At 44.3% G+C, this 19,238-nt stretch overlaps 1 protein-coding gene across 2 annotated transcripts in view; it reads left to right on the top strand.

Moving 5' to 3' along the window:
- Positions 1–5,398: 5,398 nt before the first annotated feature.
- Positions 5,399–19,238, top strand: part of Cdkl1 (cyclin dependent kinase like 1) — a 46,383-nt gene continuing 32,543 nt past the window's right edge. The window contains exons 1-2 of one of the 2 annotated variants that reach the window (XM_087553220.1): positions 5,399–6,083; positions 6,724–7,007. In XM_087553220.1, coding sequence (XP_087409346.1) covers positions 6,840–7,007 — 168 coding nt within the window. In that variant the 5' untranslated portion in view covers positions 5,399–6,083; positions 6,724–6,839. 2 annotated transcript variants of the gene reach the window in all.

Here is a 19,238-nt window from a genome sequence, read left to right as displayed (position 1 = left end):
AAAGAAGGATGGCTGTGCTAAATTGCACAGGATAAAAACAGTCAGACCAATTGAATAATCCCAGTATTGACCCCCTATGCATTGGGCAGTGTTGACAAACGGGAAGGAAGTTTCTGGAATCACAATGCCAGCACTCAAACACATGTCTACCGTCTGCGAGCTGTGTCTCCTGACTTACTCATCCCCTCTGACTCTGACTCTTTATCCTTTCAATCCTCAGGATAATATTGTCTATGATATACTTATGAAAGGCTACTGCAAAAATATGTTTAGCACAGTGCCTATCTTGAAGTAAGTGTTCAGCTGTTGGATGTGGTGGATACTGTTGCCCAGGCAACAGTGATCGCCATGCTTGGGATCAAACACCAGGAAAAAGGTAGCAGCCCTAGCGTGACTCCAAACCTCGGGCACTGCTTTTTGCACTTGCCTGAGGAAACCCCACATTCCAGGCCCTCTCTCAGCTTTCTGAGAGCCACAACCCAGAAGTTACACTTTGCTATCTAAACCAATTCTGCACTTGCCAACTGAAAGGCCCTTTGACTTGACAGCCTGTTCCCATAGTATCTTCTTCTGTGGTGACATGAACTGCTGTCTCCCTTTCAAAGCTGTTCTCTAATATTTTGCTCCAATTTCTCTCCAAACAAAACAACTTGCAGCTGGAAATCACGCTAGCTTTCTGGTTCACTGCCTGCTTAGGCCTAAGTAGCCAGAATACTGGATCCTGCTCTAACTACCACTGGTTCTGGCCCTGTTCCACAATCCTTGGGCACTGAACCTTGAGGAGTCCATAAAGTTAATTTTCCAAACAAACTTTATTTAACCTGATATGAACTTTTTACAAGGTAGCTCTGGAAAATTTCACATCAACATCCTCACTTCATTTCAAAATATTTTCTTAATTGTCAAAAAGAACATTTACCAACACACCTATATTATGGGTCGTAAAACCAGCCTTAACATATTTCAAAACATTTAAAGTGTGCAAAACTAGTTCTTTGAAAACAATGGAATTAATCTGGAAATCCATTAGAGAAAGATATTTGGAACACTCTGAAATCATTAGAAATGAATCAACTCACTTAAAAATAATCCTCAGGTCAAATATGAACTCACGAGGGGAAGTAGAAAATATTGTGAACTGAATGAAAATAAAAATACGACACATTAAGATTTTTGTGATGCCTTCACAATGACTTGGGGGATGCCATCAAAGTCGTATTTAAAACAAAGAAGTAGCTAAAATCAGTGATGTAAGCTTCCATCTATAAAACAAAACAAAAACTGCCAAAGGCAAAAATACAGAAAACAGAGAAAATAAAATCAACAAGCCAAATTAGTTAAAGAAAACATTCACTAATCTCAAGAATGAAACAAAGCCTGGGATGATAGGACAAGTCTGTGAAGCCTTAGGACCCTGAAAACTGAGGCAGGAGGATTACAACTCTCAAGGCAAGCCTCGGTGCCATAGTGAGACAAGGACTTCAACAAACAACCAGAAAGAGAACATCATCACTATAGATCCAAGAATGTCACAATAGATCCGAGAACATCACTAGAGATCCGAGAATGTCACTACAGATCCAAGAACATCACTATAGATCCAAGAATGTCACTATAGATCCGAGAACATCACTATAGATCTGAGAATGTCACTATAGATCCAACAGACAACAATGTAATGTGGAAACGCTGGACAACCGAATCCAATAAATTCATTTATCTAAGTGAAGGAGACAAATTCAATGAACAAAAGAAACTAACAAAGCTCTCTCAAGAAGACAAAGACGTCCTTAATAGTCCTCTAATTTCTTAAGGAAATAGAATTTGTAGTTAGAACTATTCCAATAAAGAAAACTCTAAGCCTACGTGGAGTTAGTGGCAAATTTTACCACACATTAAAGGAACTCGGAATATCAACCAAATGTAAATATCTTTTAAATAAACAGGAACAAGAAAAGTTTTCCAAATCGTTTGTGAATCAGCTTCACTAGACAAAAATAAACAAATAAATAAATTACAAAACCACAGATCAACGCATCTCGAAAAACAAGAATGTCTAACAACATTCTTGAGGTAGAGTCGGCTCAGCCACCAAAGGCAATTTCTGCTCTTGCAGAGAAGTTCATTTCCAGCCCTTACCTGATGCGCACAGTCTATCTCCAGTTCCAGGGGCTCCAACACCCTCCTCAGACTTCCTTGAGGGCCAAGCATACCTGTGGTGCATAGACCATAAAACAGGTAAAACACTAACACATAAAATAAAAATAATAAATCTTGTGAAAAGTATATCAGCAAAATTAAATATTGCTGATCTAACCCAGCGGGGTGTCATTATGACAGAACGTAAGGGTCTATCCGATGAGTGAAAGGTTGGTTCAGTGTTTTACAAGTCAGTGGCATTCACTGTGCCAACAGACTTACTAAAGAAAAATCATACGATCATCTCAATAGGTAAGGATGGGGTGGGAGAGGGTTTGGTGGTTGCGGTGCTTGTCATGAAGCCTGGGGACCTGTGTTGGGATCCCCTATAAGCGCATGAACGCTGCCTGTAATTCCAGCCTTAAAACTTACAGCTGGAGCTCCACAGAGCAAGCTGGCTGGTGAGACCGGCCACGTGGGTGAGCTGATCGAGAGATCCTGCTTCAAAGAATAAGATCAAAGAGTCATGGAAAATGATTCCTGACTTCAGGTCTCTACGTGTATTCACACACATCTATACCTGCACACATGCAAAGGTGCATACACTCACTGTGCACCCATGAAAGTGGAAAAAGAAATCAAAGAAAAGAATTTAATAAGGTCAGCACTTGTTCATGATTTTAAAACAAAAGGAAATCAATTCTTGTTATCTAAGGAAACAGGAATTAAAGAGAACTTATCAACATTATAAAAGGGTAATTAGTTCTATTTCTGCACAACAAATCCCGCAGAGCATAGCAAACAACATTTGTCTCTCAGGCTAGCTATCCAGGTTTGGCTCAAGTGTATCCTCCCGTCCTCTTTTTCACAGGTTGAACTGAATTTGTCAGTGGAGTATGGAGACCACCTTCCCATCTCACTCACAGGGATGCTGCCAGGACTTACTTTCCTGTTTTTCTCTGCCTGTTGGCCTGTCAGTTCCCTTCTGTGGAGTACTCGAAGCTTTCCTCAGAACAGTGAGGAGGGGACCCGAGGCAGAGTCATAATCTCCTAAGCAGCATTCCATCACTTTGCATGTTTGGGTCCTTAAAAATAAGTCACTAGATAGATATACACTCTCAGACCTGCTTTCTCAAATGGCGGATTGTGGAATTGAATGGGACTGCCAAGAAAAAAAAAAAAAAAAAGCTTGGAAATAGTGAAAGATGTCCAAACATGAAAGGTTCATTAGAAATCAAGTAACAAATCCTAGGGCTTTCTGGGAGTGCTCGCCTGGGATGGATCATGTAATTTCATTGCAGCCTTTGTTTGCTCTGAATGCAGCTTGCACTGCCTTGCTAGTAAGAAACTTTGTTCAGCTCAGCAGGAACCAACACCACCAGAAACGCCTGTCGGATATAAGACTTTCGCGTGTTGTAAGCACAGCGCTGTTTCTGTACGCACGTCATGATTTAACTGGGGGAAAACGAATGCGTTAAGACATTGCTATAGTTTTTCAGCGTGCACTAAATACTGTCTCCTCACACACTGCTAGAGCATTTGCTTTCCCAAAATTGCTGTTTGAATTACTGACCCGAGTCTCTTTAAAAAAAATATATCCATGAAATGAATTTTGGCTCGGGATTTGGAACAAATTTTCCACGAATTTTTTGAAACAGCCCTAAATATACTACTGCTGTTCTAGATAGCATAGTTATACTGTTTTGGTGAGAGTATGGTAAAATCAAGTAATTGATCAACTCTGAAAAACAAAGATACTCTTGCAACATCGAATGTTCTTTATGGGAAGATAAATGGGCATATTCATTTCGTTTTTAATAAGGGATAAAGTTATATAGACACCAAAGAATTGGTGAGGGAGAGAGAGAGAGACAGAGAGACAGAGAGACAGAGAGACAGAGAGACAGAGAGACAGAGAGACAGAGAGAGAGGTGTCACATATAGAGGATGGGGTTTTTTTGAGACAGGATCCCACATAGACTAGGCTATGTTGAACTGCCTACACCGTCTGGGAATATGGCTTTAAACTCCTGGTCCTCCCGCCTTTAGCTTCCAAGTGTTGAGTTTACAAGAATGTGTCACCCTACCTGACTCCCAAAGAATTGCTTTAAAATATTTTTTCATGATTCAATTTTAGAAAATGTTTAACTCGTAAGCCTACTTTACATACCTATATGCATATGTATAACTATATATAACTCATGTATACCTCTATATGAGTTAAAATTTTCTCATGTAAATAAGGGACAGAGTGGGAAAAGCGTAAGGAGGCCTATAGGGGCATAGCTGTCGCGAGGCAGGACATCAAGGGTCCTCGTAGATGCTGCCTCCAGCAAGCTTAAGTGAATGAATATCAGGCAGCAATGTGCTTACTAGTATAAGCTGGCTTTCGCAACAATGCAAGGAGTGTGGTCCTGCCATCACACTGGAGAATCTACCCAGTGAAAAGAGAAACTGATTAAGAAAAGTTAAAACGCCCCTATTTGGTGGTCCTTATAAACAACTCTTTTAAAAGGTGAAGGAGAACATTGTCAGTATTAGGGACAGTTACAGCAATCCTGTCTCCTACTGGGGGCACCTACCTGACAAGCACAGGGTCTTGCACTCCATCCTCGGTATGGAAATTCATAATAATTTCACCATCTTGTACTTAATTCAATCAACTGGACTTTTTATTTTGTTTTGTTTTGGCCTTTTGCCATGTCCCAGGTGAGAACTGAGACCCACCAGGGAAGAAGTGTTGGTGTCAAAGAACTTTTTTGTTTTTTCCGGAGCTGGGGACCGAACCCAGGGCCTAGCAAGGGCTCTACCACTGAGCTAAATCCCCAACCCCGCCAAAGAACTTCTAAAACTCTTAGAATCCTGAAGCAAGAACACATCTATAGGGCAGGTACGAGTCAAATTTATATTAAAACCATTAAAGCCAATAACCATCTATTTTAATGGCTAAAGTCAAAGGACAGCAAGAATGCCAAGCACTGGGGACATCACAAGTGGGAAGGGAAAAGGGAAAAGATAAACTCGATGTGGAACCCAGAGTTCTTCTGCTAAATATTTCCCCAAGAAAAATGATGACACATCTTTATAGAAAGGACCATGCACGGCGTCTCTAGTGACTTCGTGTATAATCACCCCAAACTGGAAACAATTCAAACATTCTTCAACCAGGATTGAATAAACAAATACCAGTACGTTCATACAACAGAACACTACCGGGCAATAAAAAGGAAGACACTGCTGATAAATGCAAGATGTGTGCGGATCTCAGATGCATTCTGTGAAGTGAGAATCTGATTCTTGAAGGCTGATCACTGTGTGTTTCCATTTATACGTTATAGTGGGAAAGGCAAAGCTATCGAGAAGACAAAATTCAAAAAGAATAGGCATTCGCGTTTGCACACGGTTTCTGGGGAGGGTCCCAGACCACCGCTAGTCTGCACTTCTTTATACCTCTACCCTTTGCCAGGCAGCCGCCACGCCCTGTGTGCCCAGCCCCAGCTTCCTCTTGAGCTCTGTGTACATTTGCATCGCATGCTCCTTGGCCCGGGCTGACCAGGTTTCGCCTTGTGCATTTTCTCTGCTGAAGTCCTGCCGCCAGCACACAAGCACCTCGGCGCCCAGCATAAGGGATGAAAGGGCTGACAAAATGTAGAGGCTGTCTGTGCGGTCCTTTATTTCAAGATTTTCCGCACCCATCAACTGCCACGGTCACTGTGCTGAAACAGGATCAATAAGGAAGTGATTGGGGAAAGAGTCAAGGCAATCCAGGCAGGCTCTGCACGGCGCCAAGACCCCACTACATGAGAGGGAAGGCCATCCCACCTCTCTCTATTGCCTCTCTCTCATTCATTTTTTGAAGCTGCACCGCGGAGTAGGACCCACGCAATTGCTGCCCTCCGGAGTTCACAAGCAAGGAAGGGACACCAAGGAGTGAGCGTTGTAAGGTACGGACCTGGCCACCCTAGCTGGAGCACTCTGCCAGGACAGCCTGGGTGCAGGCGCTATCCCGCAGACGCTCCACGCTGTGACTCCCATGAGCTAAACCCTGCGGACCATCAGCGCAGGGTCAGGGACCCTGCCAGGTTGGCTGTGGGGGCAGCAGGGCGGAGGGCGGCCCCGCCCAGCCGGCGCCGTTCCCATGGGGATCGCAGCGGCGACCTAGCGGAGCTGCAGGCTGCGGTGCTCGAGCTGGGCCGAGAGGCACCGGAGTCAGGGTGGGAGGTCCCCGCAGTCCCCGCAGTCCACGCGGGCCTAGTTGCCCAGCCGGTGTCCTCTTCCAGAGGGAAATGAGACCCGAAATTAGAACCGGGGAAGCCCTTTGCCTCCGCCGTGCTCCAGCCAGCTCAAGTGTCTTAGATCGTATGAACCATAACGTTAAAACGATAGATTATCTTACAGCTCGGCTCGTTTTTGGATGCTGGCTACATCTTTAGCTCGAGGGGATGAAACAGACAACTAAAATTGGGTCACCCATGGCAGCCACCTGTAGGCTCCCAACCTCAACCGCGATGTCATTGCTAGGCGGGGGTGGAGTCCACACCTGGCTGGTCCTTATTCTTTAACTCGGGCCCTTGTTTCCTCTAGATCCCAGCCGACAGCATTTAGTTGATGAGGCTCGAGAGCGATCGGTTCTCGTATTTCATAAGCGACCTTTAAAAACTATATGAAAATCCGTTCTCAAGAAGACGTGCTCCTCTGTAATGGAAAAATACGAAAAAATTGGAAAGATTGGAGAAGGTTCCTATGGGGTAGTGTTCAAGTGCAGAAACAGAGACACGGGTCAGATCGTGGCCATCAAGAGGTTTCTGGAAACCGAAGATGACCCTGTCATAAAGAAAATCGCCCTTCGAGAAATCCGCATGCTCAAGGTAGCTGATTCGCTTTTTCTGTGTTAGATGGATGCTATGGGCTGTGGCTCTGCCCTCTTCCCCCACAGCCTTTGTCTTCAGTGGCACAAATCGGAGTCTGTGCACAGAGAATGGATTATGTAAGAGTGAGCAAGGTGGAGGGGAGAGGTGTGGGGCTCTCATCGTTTCAACTGCAGACAGTCTTTTCACAGGCCCCTGAGAAGCAGAATTTAATACAACTCAGCCTTGCTAGAGGTTTTGAGTTTTGAGCTTCTAGACTATTTTCATTTCATATTTTTAACCCATTGTCCTTTTGCGGGGCTATATATGCATCTGAATATGTGTGTTCGGGTGTGTATGTGTGTGCCTGCATATGTGTTCGTGTATGAGCATGTGCTTTGCATATGTAAGACATGGGCATTTGGAAGCCAAAGGTTAACACTGGCCGTCTTCCTCAACCATTTCCCATCTTATATATTAAAACAGTGTCTCACTGGAACCCAGAGCTTAAGGACTGCCAGTCAATCTTCTCCAGGGTCTAGCGCTGGAACTGCAGGTGGACAGCTGTCCTCAGGCAGCATCTATGTGGGTGTTGGGATCTAAGCTTAGGTCCTTGGACTTACATGACAAGTTTACCAATGGAACTCTTGCCCCAATACCTGCTTTCTCATTGGGAGAAAGTCATTGGCTTTTGTTACGGGGGCTTCACAATGTCCTGTCTGAAAGCCAGCATCCCAGCACAGAGGCAAAGCCATGGCGTTGTCAACGTGTGTTAGTTCATCCTAGAACTTAGTGTTGGGGTATTCATTACAAGATAAACGTGCTTTCCCTTCGGAAAGAGGCTTCTTCTCAAAGAGACGATGCAGCTGCTCCTGTAGGATGAGGCAGACCATGGCTCCCGGGAGATGAGCTATGCTTCAGAAAGTATGGTCTCTGTGTTCTATCCTGCCTGCTACATAGTTAGGGAAGGGCGGTCCCATCATCAGTGGAAAGCCGTTAAAACAGCAGGCTGGACTCTTTCTTGCATCTCCCTTCTCTCCAGGCCTCTCTAGAAATCCTTTCTCATGGATCAAATGCATGGGGTTCTGTCTAGATGAGGACCATGGGCAGGAAGCAGCGACCCTGGGTGAATGACCACAGACTGCTAGCAAGAAAGTTTCTCTCTTGGGTTTTGATTTGTTCATAACTTGCAGGCTGTTGTCTGTTCTGAGAAGACTGGCCAAGTGCCTGAGTGGGTGATCCTCTCAGAAGGGGGGAACTCAAGTGTCTGTGCCCATCCACAGCTGGGCTCCTCTGCCTACTCACCTCCACACAGCCAATGCTTGCCGTCTGCTCTTGTGAGCCACTGAACACCAGCTTTCTCAGTAGAAGGTGATAGCTGAGTTACTCTTTATTTTATTTATCATCATCATTATTGTTATTGATATTATTACTACTTTGTGGTGTTAAGAATTGAACCCAGAGCCTTTATTAAATTGACAAAGCCTTCTCTTACCAAGGCACATTCCCAGTCTTCAATGAGTTGATTTACATAATAATAATAATAATAATAATAACAATAATAATAGGGGCTAGAAAGATGGCTCAATGTATAGATGTGTTCACCACCAAGCTGAAAACCTGTTTGATCCCTTGGACCTACAATAGGAAAGAATTGGTTCCCCTCAAGCTGTCCTCTGACCTCCATGGTGCACAGTAACACCTGTGTGTTGCATCCACCATAATAAAAACAAAAGTAAAATTTTAAAATGTGTCCCTAGGAGCATAGTGGCTGCTCTCTCTTTGGCTCTGAGAATGTCCTCTCCGACCTCTCACCATGCGTACAGATATCTCAGCACATCTTATCATCACTGTGCTTCCAAGTGTAGCTCCCCAAGTTTCTCTAAGTTGGGGGTCTTGCTTCCCTGTCTCTGTGTCTTCCTAGCACACTCTGTGGCACCTGCTAGACTCCCGATAAATATTCTTATTGAATTGTTTTTTAGGGTTAATAAAATAAACTCTTAAGGAAAAGGAGGTGTTACAAGTCAATACTAATTGAGTGAGAATCAAATCCCCCAAACTGACCTCTTACCCCGCAGTGCTCTGTAGCAACTGTGTGTTCACCTACCAAAATAATAACAATGTGAGGTGGGCGATGGACACCACAGAGGATGCGAAAGCAGGACGTCCCTACCCGCTAAATCAGGTGTTCAATGTTTCTTCTCCAGTCTAAGGAAGGAGTATGACATTACTGATTTTATGTCTCTTCAGCTCTTACTCTTCAAAATCATGATATTCCTAATGTCCAGTATGCACTTGGTGCATATTTGATAACTCAGTGAATTGAGGGTTTGTTAAATGAAGTCATATTTTCATTGAAAAATATATGTATGTATACACATATATAGTATGTATGTACACTGTAGCTGTCTTCAGACACACCAGAAGAGGGCATCAGATCCCACTACAGATGGTTGTGAGCCACCATGTGGTTGCTGGGAATTGAACTCAGGACCTCTGCAAGAGCAGTCGGTGCTCTTAACCGCTGAGCCATCTCTCCAGCCCGATCCAGTAATTCTTACTGAGCCTAACTGTACCTTACCAAGTGTTGTGCAAATTGTTTCACAAGCTCAACTCTTGGAAAGTACGTGGAGTAAATGTCCCCCGTTCTCACTTCTGGTATACTGAGATCCTAATGGGCAGAGCCTGTGTCACTGACTTTGTGTCCCAGTGTCTGGCAAGAGCTCTTCTGGTGCTGTCGATTAAAGAAAGCGTGCTAGAAGTGGATTTTGAAGTTTGAGAGTGACAAGGGAAGAAATGAAGCAGCTAGGTTTCAGGTGGGCTGAGCTGGAACCTGAGGTGTAGCTATGTGGCTCTAGGGGAAAGGGATACTAATGTGGGTGGGAACTTCAGGTGTCATACCGGGCCCCTGCAACTAGGTGAGCTCCTAGAAAGGGTTACTGGATGCACCATGAGAAGCCGAGACTTCATGATCCCAGATGAAGAGAAACACTGGAAATGAGACCTCAAAGCAAAGGGCAAAGGCTCCTCAGTGGCCACAGGTGAGCGATGAGGGCTGGCCCAGACAGCCCGGCACAGAGGCCAAAGAACAGCGGCCTAGGCAGGAAGTGGGACTTTGAACATCATGCTAAAGTATCTGTTCTTCTTCCGAAAAGGATAGCTAGTGAAGAAGGGGTGGGGGTGGAGGGAGAAGAGGAGGAAGAGGAGGAGGAGGAGGAAGAGGAGGAGGAAGAAGAGGAGGAGGAGGAAGAGGAAGAGGAGGAGGAGGAGGAGGAAGAGGAGGAGGAGGAAGAGGAGGAGGAGGAGGAAGAGGAGGAGGAGGAAGAGGAAGAGGAGGAGGAGGAAGAGGACGAGGAGGAGGAGAACGAGGAGGAGGAGGACGTGGACGAGGACGAGGACGAGGAGGACGAGGACGAGGAGGAGGCGGTGGCTTTGTTTTTTTGTTTTGTTTTGTTTGAAACAGGGTTTCTCTGTGTAGCCTCAGAAATCTGCGGGCCTCTGCCTCTTGAGTGCTGGGATTAAAGGCATGCACCCGCCACCACTGCCCAGCCCACGAAAATTATATTTTATGAAAAAGTTGTCATTTGAAGACTTTTAACTCATGGCCCATGACATTTCGAAACACATTTTTTTCTCTCGTTATCAATTGAGGTAGAGTTGTCAGGATTTCTCGGGGAGTCCTGTTAAATACTTGGAGCATAGTCTTGCTCCACCAGACCTCACTGTGTTTTCTTCTTCCATGTTTGAAACAGTCTTATGCTGTAGACCAAGCTAGCCTTGAACTCCAAGCTAGGAAACTCCAAAACTAGGCAAGTGCTTATCTATACCCTGAGCCACACCCTCAGCCCAGTCAAGACCTAAAAACAACCACAAAACGAACCAGCAATAATCCACTATTTTAACCAACTCTTAGAAGATTAGACACTTTAATATCAAAATGAAGCTAGGAAAGGAACCCTTTGTGGGAAACATGACCTTCCTGAGAGAGAACTGCCAAAAACATCTAGCTTCACCTACATCATGCATGTCTGCATTGAGTGTTGTGTGTCATTGCGTGTTTCTGTATTGCTTGTGCCCTGTAAATCTCATGACTGTGAATATTACATCCGGGGATGAAAATATTCCCAGATCAAGTGCTATCCTACACAGTATAGCTGATAAAACAAAATACCATTTATGTGATTCTGGGTGCCTTTTGAGGGGATAGTCCCTGGGATTTCATGTTGTAACAAAATTGAGAATTCCTGTAGATCTTTTCCAGACTGCATTTTGCAATATTGTAAGGCCATTCCTTGTGTAGATCTTTTCCAGACTGCATTTTGCAATATTGTAAGGCCATTCCTTGTGTAGATTTTTTCCAGACTGCATTTTGCAATATTGTAAGGCCCGGTGCTTTGTACTTCCTAAGTTTATAGTTGTTTCTTTGTAAACAGATGTGATTGTGGGAGGTAATTGTCTAGCAACCAACAGTAATTTGTAAGGTTTGCCTCTTCTGTGTTTCCCTCTCTGGTGTGAAGTACCATCCGGAAGTTATAGCTAACAGGGATTATATAATATTATTAAGGCCTTTATCTTGATAAGATTTTTACAAAAAGTTTATTTTTTTCCAAAAAACTGGAAACACTACAAATAGCATTGTTTCATACCACCTGGAGAAAAAAAATGTGACTCTTTTTTACAAAACAAGTCTGTTTTTAATAATAAGAAATCACTGCTAAACAAGTTATAAGCTGTGCTCACCAAGATACTTTGTGAGAGTCAACTCTTCGATATCTTAATTAGCAATCAAGGTTTTCCTGGGTTATATAATTGGGCTTGTTTTATTTTGTTTTCTTTTGCTTTTTTAACTGAATCTGTCTCCTTAGAGCTGTGAGCAGCACCATAGTCTCATAAAATAACAAAAGCCAAACGATTGCTCCGGTTAAAATCAGTCAGATCATCCTTTAGGGACAATTAATATTGTTCTAGTGATAGGGACAAGGTTGCACTGTGGTGCATAAGCTCACTGCACCATTTCCAGATAGACTTTCAGTCGTACAAAGAAAAGAATGAAGTGCATTTGGCTGGTGTTTTGGTGAGAGCTTTGCGCACGAGATAACTGACATGCCCACGGGCAAGCACATGCAGAACGCTGCCAAAAACATGCAGAGCAAACGCACGTTGGAGGCATCGTTCTTTGCCTTCACCCCCATGTATTTCAGCAAGGAGAGACCAGTAATAAACAAGTAGGTTGTAAAACACAAAGCCAGCTTAGGGGAAAGGGAAGAGTATGTGCGCTTCGTTCTTTAAATAGTGGAACTCAAGCCCTTCTTATAGCTTGTTTTTAAACATGTTACTACTAACCTTTAAACATGTTAAAGACATATATCATGGCAGGAAGAGTGGTCACAGGAATAGCCAGAAGGAGCGGGAGAGCCTCTAGTAGTGGTACATGCCTTTAACCCCAGCACTCAGGAAGCAGAGGCAGGTGGATCTCTATGAGTTCAAGGCCAGCCTGGCCTACATAATGAGTTCTTGGACAGTCAGGGTTGTCTCCAGTGAGAACTTATCTCAAAAAAAAAAAAAAAAAAGATTACCTGGGGAGATGGTTCAGTGGTGCCTCAGTGAATCCCAGACGCCATGTAACAATTTAGATAGATAGATAGATAGATAGATAGATAGATAGATAGATAGATAGATAAAAGTCAGATGCTTAGAGAGACCAGCTACAATCCCAACAGCCCGTACAGGGAGATTGGAGGCAGAGCCAAGAGAATTTCCTGAAGCTTGTGGACTAACATGGCGTATGCAGCAGAAAAACAACAAAAGACCCCGTCTCAGATGAGGTAGAAAACAGCCTTGTCCTCTGACCTTCAAATGTGTAGTGTGGTACACACACATGAATTCACACACACATCAATGTGCATGGGGTGCATACACACACACACACACACACAGAGAGAGAGAGAGAGAGAGAGAGAGAGAGAGAGAGAGAGAGAGAGAGAGAGATGGTGGGCACTTACTTTGCATAGAACACACGCAAGCATATATCAGTGCTTTAATCCATCCCATACCCTCCCATCCCACCCCCAGTAGGATCCAGGTATCCAGCAACGGACAAAGGCGAAGCATCAACTCTTTCCCAGGCTCCTGGCTTCTACTGCTGCATCGTTCTCTGTGGAGTGAAATGGTAGACCTTCTAAGAGAGAAGAATCTACTCCATCTGGCCTTAATAGAGAGAACAGACAGCCCCCGGGGCAGTTGGAGATCAAAGATAAGACAGTGCTACTGTGGGTGTCTGGGTGACCTACCCCAAGTAGCTGGTGCAGGGGGTAATAGAGTCGGTCAGACCAACTTCAGTCAAAGGGCCACAAACAGCAGCAGCTAGGACACAGCAACAGCTCTCTCTCTCTCTCTCTCTCTCTCTCTCTCTCTCTCTCTCTCTCTCTCTCTCTCTCTCTCTCTCTCTCTCTCCCAGAGCAGGAGAGGGTAGGAACTGTTGGCCCTTCAGACTTGGCTGAGCTGCCAACTCTATTAGTTGCCTAGGACTCAACAATTAACAGTCGTAACCACCTCAGACGGTGGCTAGTGGGTTCTGTTTTTCGTAGTGGTTTGGAACGGCTAATGATTTGCCAGAACCCTCCTAGACAGGCAGCTGCAATGCAGACACAGCTCTGTCCATCCCTAAGACGAAGCCCTACTGTGTGCACATATCAGAACCAGCAGCTGTGGGTCATCAGGATCTATCCCATCCTCTCTCCTGCAGGCCTTCTCTGTGACCTGTGGCTCCCGTGGAAGTCTGGAGACGGATTGAGAATGGGAACAGTGGGAATGGTAGTTATCCATAAGGATTTTTTTTTATTTTTAAGAAGGAAAAGTCACTATTTGTTACCAAAGCAAATAAGAGACTAAGTGCAGGAGAGAGATGAGAATAAGTACAGGGTAGGGTGTCCATCTGAAACTTTACTAAGGAGCTGGAGATGTTGCTCATGGTAGAGAGCTTGCTTGGCATCCGAAGGTCATGGTTTATATCCAGCACCACAAAACTCGCTCTGCTACCCCTACTACAAAAGGCACTGTGTGCATTTGTTGGGGGGCACCACACCCGTGTACTTCTGTGTGCAAGTGGAGAGCAAAGGTCAGTCTCTGCTATCATTCTTTAGGCGCCATCCACCTTGTTTCTTGGAAACAGGGTCTCTCTTTGGCCTGGAGCTTGCCCATGAGGCTAGGCTGACTGGCCAGCAGGCCTGGGGATCTGCTTACTTTTGCCTTCCCAGGGTTGAGATTAAAGGCATGCGCCATCTTGTCCAGCCATGCCCAGCTTTTCTTAGGCAGGTTTAGGGATTGAACTTGGGCCCTCAAACTTGCATAGCAAACACTTTACCAGCTGAGCCATCAGCCAGTGCCTACAGTATGTATGTGTTCTTTATGTTTTAGTGTGTGTGTGTATGTGTGTGTGTGTGTGTGTGTGTGTGTGTGTGTGTGGTGTATAGGTAAATATGCATGTGGCACAGCACACATGTAGTGGTTTGAGGACAAGTAATTGGTTCTCTCTCTACCACGAGGGCTTACAGACTGAACTCAAACCATCAGACTTTTGGCAAGTGTCTTTACCTGTTGAGACACTTTTCTGGCCCCCCAGGATATATTCTTAATGAGAACAATGTCACCTCCAAAAGGATCAGTTCTTACAGGAGGATGACAAAGCCTCTAATCCTTTTATTATATAAGGCACAGATACAACACGTGCAGTGTGCAGACAGCTATCTGATATCTTAGTTGTGTTAAGTTTCCTTCCGTAAGCGATTAGGGGAAAGACGTGTAAAAGACACACTTGGGAAACTGGGATGAGAAAGGTTCCTAGGTGTGAATGAGACTGGAACATTCCGCTCTGCTGACAGTGCCCTGACTCATGCGTGCCTGGTGCTGGAGAGGATGCTGTTCTCACTCTCCGTGGGGACAGAGCTGTGTGACTGAGCAGTCACAGAGCTGTGGTAGGGACTTCAGTGCTGGATCCTGCTCAGGGCTGTCAGGTGACCTTGGACAAGCTCTAATGCCTCCTGGAACCCTGCCCGCCCTTATCTCCTGATTTATGTCCCTGCCTGGTACTGCTTCACTGACTTTTTGCTGAGCGGAGCATACAGGGCTCTCGAGCCCAACATGGAATGTTGTCCGGACAGCCTGGGGATGTGGGGACAGAAGGGTGTGGAGGTGAAAGGCAGCAGTAACAGAGGAGAGAAACAAGCTAATGGAGAAAGGCAGAGGGTGGGATTTGAACATGAGACTGTCTCCAAAGGGATGTGCTCAAGGCAGATCTTGTTTTAGGCTCCCCAGGAGTCTCACTGCCTATAAACCTCAGGTCAGGAGTACTGGGTGAGTCAACACCCTGCTGCCAATGATGGCTGGGAGAAGTGGAACCCCTAAGGCTCCCTGTTATTCAAACAAAGCTTTAACTAAGCACATGATGTGAGCTTTGTGCCAGGCTCATGCCACTAAACACAACTAGCAATGCCACATGAGTGCCCCAGCACCACGGCGGGCACGGTTGGAGCGTTCATCTTTAAAATATCATTTGGAGGAATGTTTCACATGCAAGCAGGAACCTCAGTGGGTAATCCTGTGGTGTTTCGTCTTAGCTAAATAAAGAGAAAAGAAAAAAGAAAACAACAACAACAACAACAAAACAAAAAAAAAAAAAGAAAAAAACAGGGAAAGAAACCCTAATCCTACTGTTGCTAAAAGGAACCATTTCTAGGTCTCTTCAGCTTATTCGATTTGCTTATGAAAATGGATTACTAATGTAACCCATGAGTAATGGCTAACTAGTCGCTACATTGTTACAGCCATGTCCAGCATTGTCTGTTATGAATTGTAGGGAACCAGACTCACAAACTCAGCTACTAGTAAGGATCACGTTGATCCCATAAACGTGCAAAGGTGCATGAGTGGGGAGCAATGTGGAGAGGCAGGGACTGGAGCAAACTGTAGCGCTCGTGAGTCTGAATGGAGCCGATGTTCAGCTCCACAGGAAGACCAGTTTTCTTTTAACAAGAAACTGGAATTTTATATGATATCTCCGGAGGGTTTTCTCTACACATTTTGAAAGACAAATTAAAAATATCTGTCATTTGTCTTTCATATGCCCGTATGTCGTGTGAATACGGGTGCTTGGGATGTCTATGGAGGTCAGAGGACAACTCTCAGGAGTCAGCTCTTGCCTTCTAGAAGCCTTGTTGAGGTAGAGTCCGTCTTGTTTCTGCGACTGTGCTTTGTATCCCAAGCTGAGTGGCCAACTAGTTTCCAGGTAATTCTCCTGGCTGCATCTCCCATCTCACCGGAGGAGGGCCAAGACTACAGATTCACACCATCACATGCAAATTTTCATGTCGGTCCTGGGACTAGATCTCAGGTCATTAGGCATCAGGCTAAGCTCCTACCCTCAGAACCATCTTCCTGATCCCCAGATTCATAATATCTAAAGGTGATGAGAATCATGCAGTTGGTAGCTATAGAATTTAACTGGACATGTTCATCCGTGTTGGAGCCTTGCTGTACTCCTTTCTCTCACACCTCCACCCCACCCCCACATTTCTGGCGAGGTCACCTCTCTGGGTATTCGGCACCAGGTCATTCTTCTACAAAACCATGTTGTGAAATTTATCAGCAATTCAATCCTGTTATCTAAAGCATAGACGATACCCAGATGTTTCATATTGTCCCAGTAGGAGCTATATAACCATAAGGGTGTAAAGTGCATAAGAGCTGATATATAGGTGGGTGTGGTGGTGCATACAGGAGGCAGAGGCAGAAGGGTCTCTGAGCTCAAGGCCAGCCTAGGCTACCTAGTGAGTTCCAGAGCAGTCAGGACTACAGAGTAAGAGCCTGTCTCAACACAAAAGCAAAAACAAGCAAACATCCCCAAAACAAAACAAACAAAAATCCTAATGTAGTGAACAGGTTTTAATATCTATTGGTGATTTTGTAACAGTTGTTTTTTCTGTATATTTTTCTTATTTATTAATGGTTTTTTCTGTTAGAAAAGAACTTTCACCCCCACATGCATACTTAGTAATATCATTATATATTCATGAATGTGTAAATTCAACACATTATACCTGTTAACACAGCCATACTTATTTTGATTCTCAGGGTATCACATGTTTGGCTATTTGGCTTTCTTCTGTCTGTCCTGGGTTCTGACAGGTGTCCATCATTGTTTGAGGACATTGTTTGCTGTGTGGCAGGCAAATAAAATGTCTTGGACTCATCCTGTCCCAGCCCTTGGATCAGCCATTTTTCCAGGAACCCAGTTCCTTTCAGTGATAACAAAATGTTCTGAATTTAAAGTGTTAAGTAATTTTTAAAAATTCTCACATCACTCAAACCCAATACAACTCAGGATCTGCAGACACTGTTTGGCTATTAGGCTGCCAGTTTGGGGCCTTTGGACTATCTGGATTTTGTTCTGCGCAGTATTGGCTCCAAGGCCCAATGGAGAGGGGACCAGTGGAGGTTTTTGGTTTTTTTGGTGTTTTGGTTTGGTTTGGTTCGGTTTTTTACAGCATAGACTGACACGGGGCATTCATGTAAACTGTCAGTATCAGGAAAGACAAATGGGGGACTTCCTTGACCACAGGAGAGAAGCCAAACTGTCCCTTCTCATCTCCTCTGTCTGTTCAACAAGTGGAGACCTGTTTGATTTCATTTCCACAAGACAATATGCAAACTGCAAATAGTAACTGGTTGTATTGTTTGTTTACTCGGAGATGTTTGGGTTTAGCTCACAGGTGTTTATTGTGTTCTCCATGCCAGTGGGAGCCCAAGCCTAAGCTGGCAGGCAAATAGTTCAAGCACAAAAGGAACGGAGGTCAACAAGTAGGTACGTCTCCATCTTTCAGGCCACAAAGAAAGTGAGCTCGTTCCCTAGTCTGTTAGTGTCACAGGCACTGCGTCCTATGTCACACACCGGGCTCCAGAAAAATCAAATACCTCAGGACAGGAGGAGGCAGAATGAATTGTTTTTAACAAATAATTTTTGGACAGATCGATGTTTCTATGTGCTGGGAATTGATTCACTCGTGACAAACAATGATTGTATAGTTCCTGGACGAGATACATATAGCTTATGTTGTGGCATGATCAAGTCAAGATAATTCGCATACCTATCCATTCGAATATTTGCTATTACTCGGTATGCTTGCGTGTGAGTATGTGGAGTACACGTGTGCATGCAGCCGTGCTTACATGAGAGTGGACGTGCTGTGGAGGTCGGAGGACAACCTTAGGTATTGTTTGTCAGACACTATTCACCTAGTGTTTCGGCAAATTCTCTCACTGGCCTGGAACTTGCTGGTTAGGTGAGGCTGTCCGGTTTCCTGCCTCCACCTCCCCAGTACTAGACTCTAAGTAGGTGCTGTATCCTGATCTTCTCCCTAGGGTTCTTGGGATTGGACTCAGGTCGTTTTGCTTACAAGGCAAGCTCTTCACTGGCTGGGCCATCTCCCTGGGCCCCAATTATTCAGAAGTCTTTGTGATGAAAACGTTTTTAAAAAATCCTCTCATTGTATTACTTTGAATAATAATCATTATTATCTATAATTATAACTACACTCACTACGCTGCGTAGCATAATGTTAGGTTTTCAAAATGAGGGTTTGTATAATTTGTCTTGACTTAAAAAGTTATCTTACGACTTTCTCATTTACATTATTTTTTTATTTCCAGCCTACAGGAATTCTAGCTAAACCATCTGTGTTACATGTAGTTATAAAATATCCAAACCACACCTGAAGGGAGTAATTTTCCTGTAGAATGGATTTAAAAAAAAAAAAACTGGGTCAGAGGCGTGCCTTTCACTTAGACTTTTAAAAAAATGTTTTAATTCAGCTGTACGTTTGGCAGGATTAATGTTTTATGCTGCAATTTTGCTTCCAACAGACATATTCTCTCGTTAATCATTATCCCTCCTTACTGTTTATTAACCTTAAAGGCCCTCCAGTAAAAATACCGGTGAGTAAAACTGTCTCTGAAAATCGTTGAACCTGCTTTCCATTCTTGCTGGAACAATGGAAGTAGGAATTTCTAAACCAACCAGCGTTACCGCCCACCCCACGATGAGACGCGAACCCCATAACTGCCGGGTCATGTTGGCCTTGCCGCACCGCTCTGCAGTAGTTCCCTTTGTGACTGTGGTCATACGAATAATTCGTTCACGGAATTTTTCACAACAAAACAGATTGAACATTCACTGCGCATGTCACTGACCTGCTGGGT

Source organism: Rattus norvegicus, chromosome 6 (genome assembly GCF_021556685.1).
Source record: "Rattus norvegicus strain SHRSP/BbbUtx chromosome 6, alternate assembly SHRSP_T2T, whole genome shotgun sequence".
Taxonomy (NCBI): Eukaryota; Metazoa; Chordata; class Mammalia; order Rodentia; family Muridae; genus Rattus; species Rattus norvegicus.
Note: the sequence above shows the minus strand (reverse complement) of the source record. Positions and strands in the feature narration are given on the sequence as shown.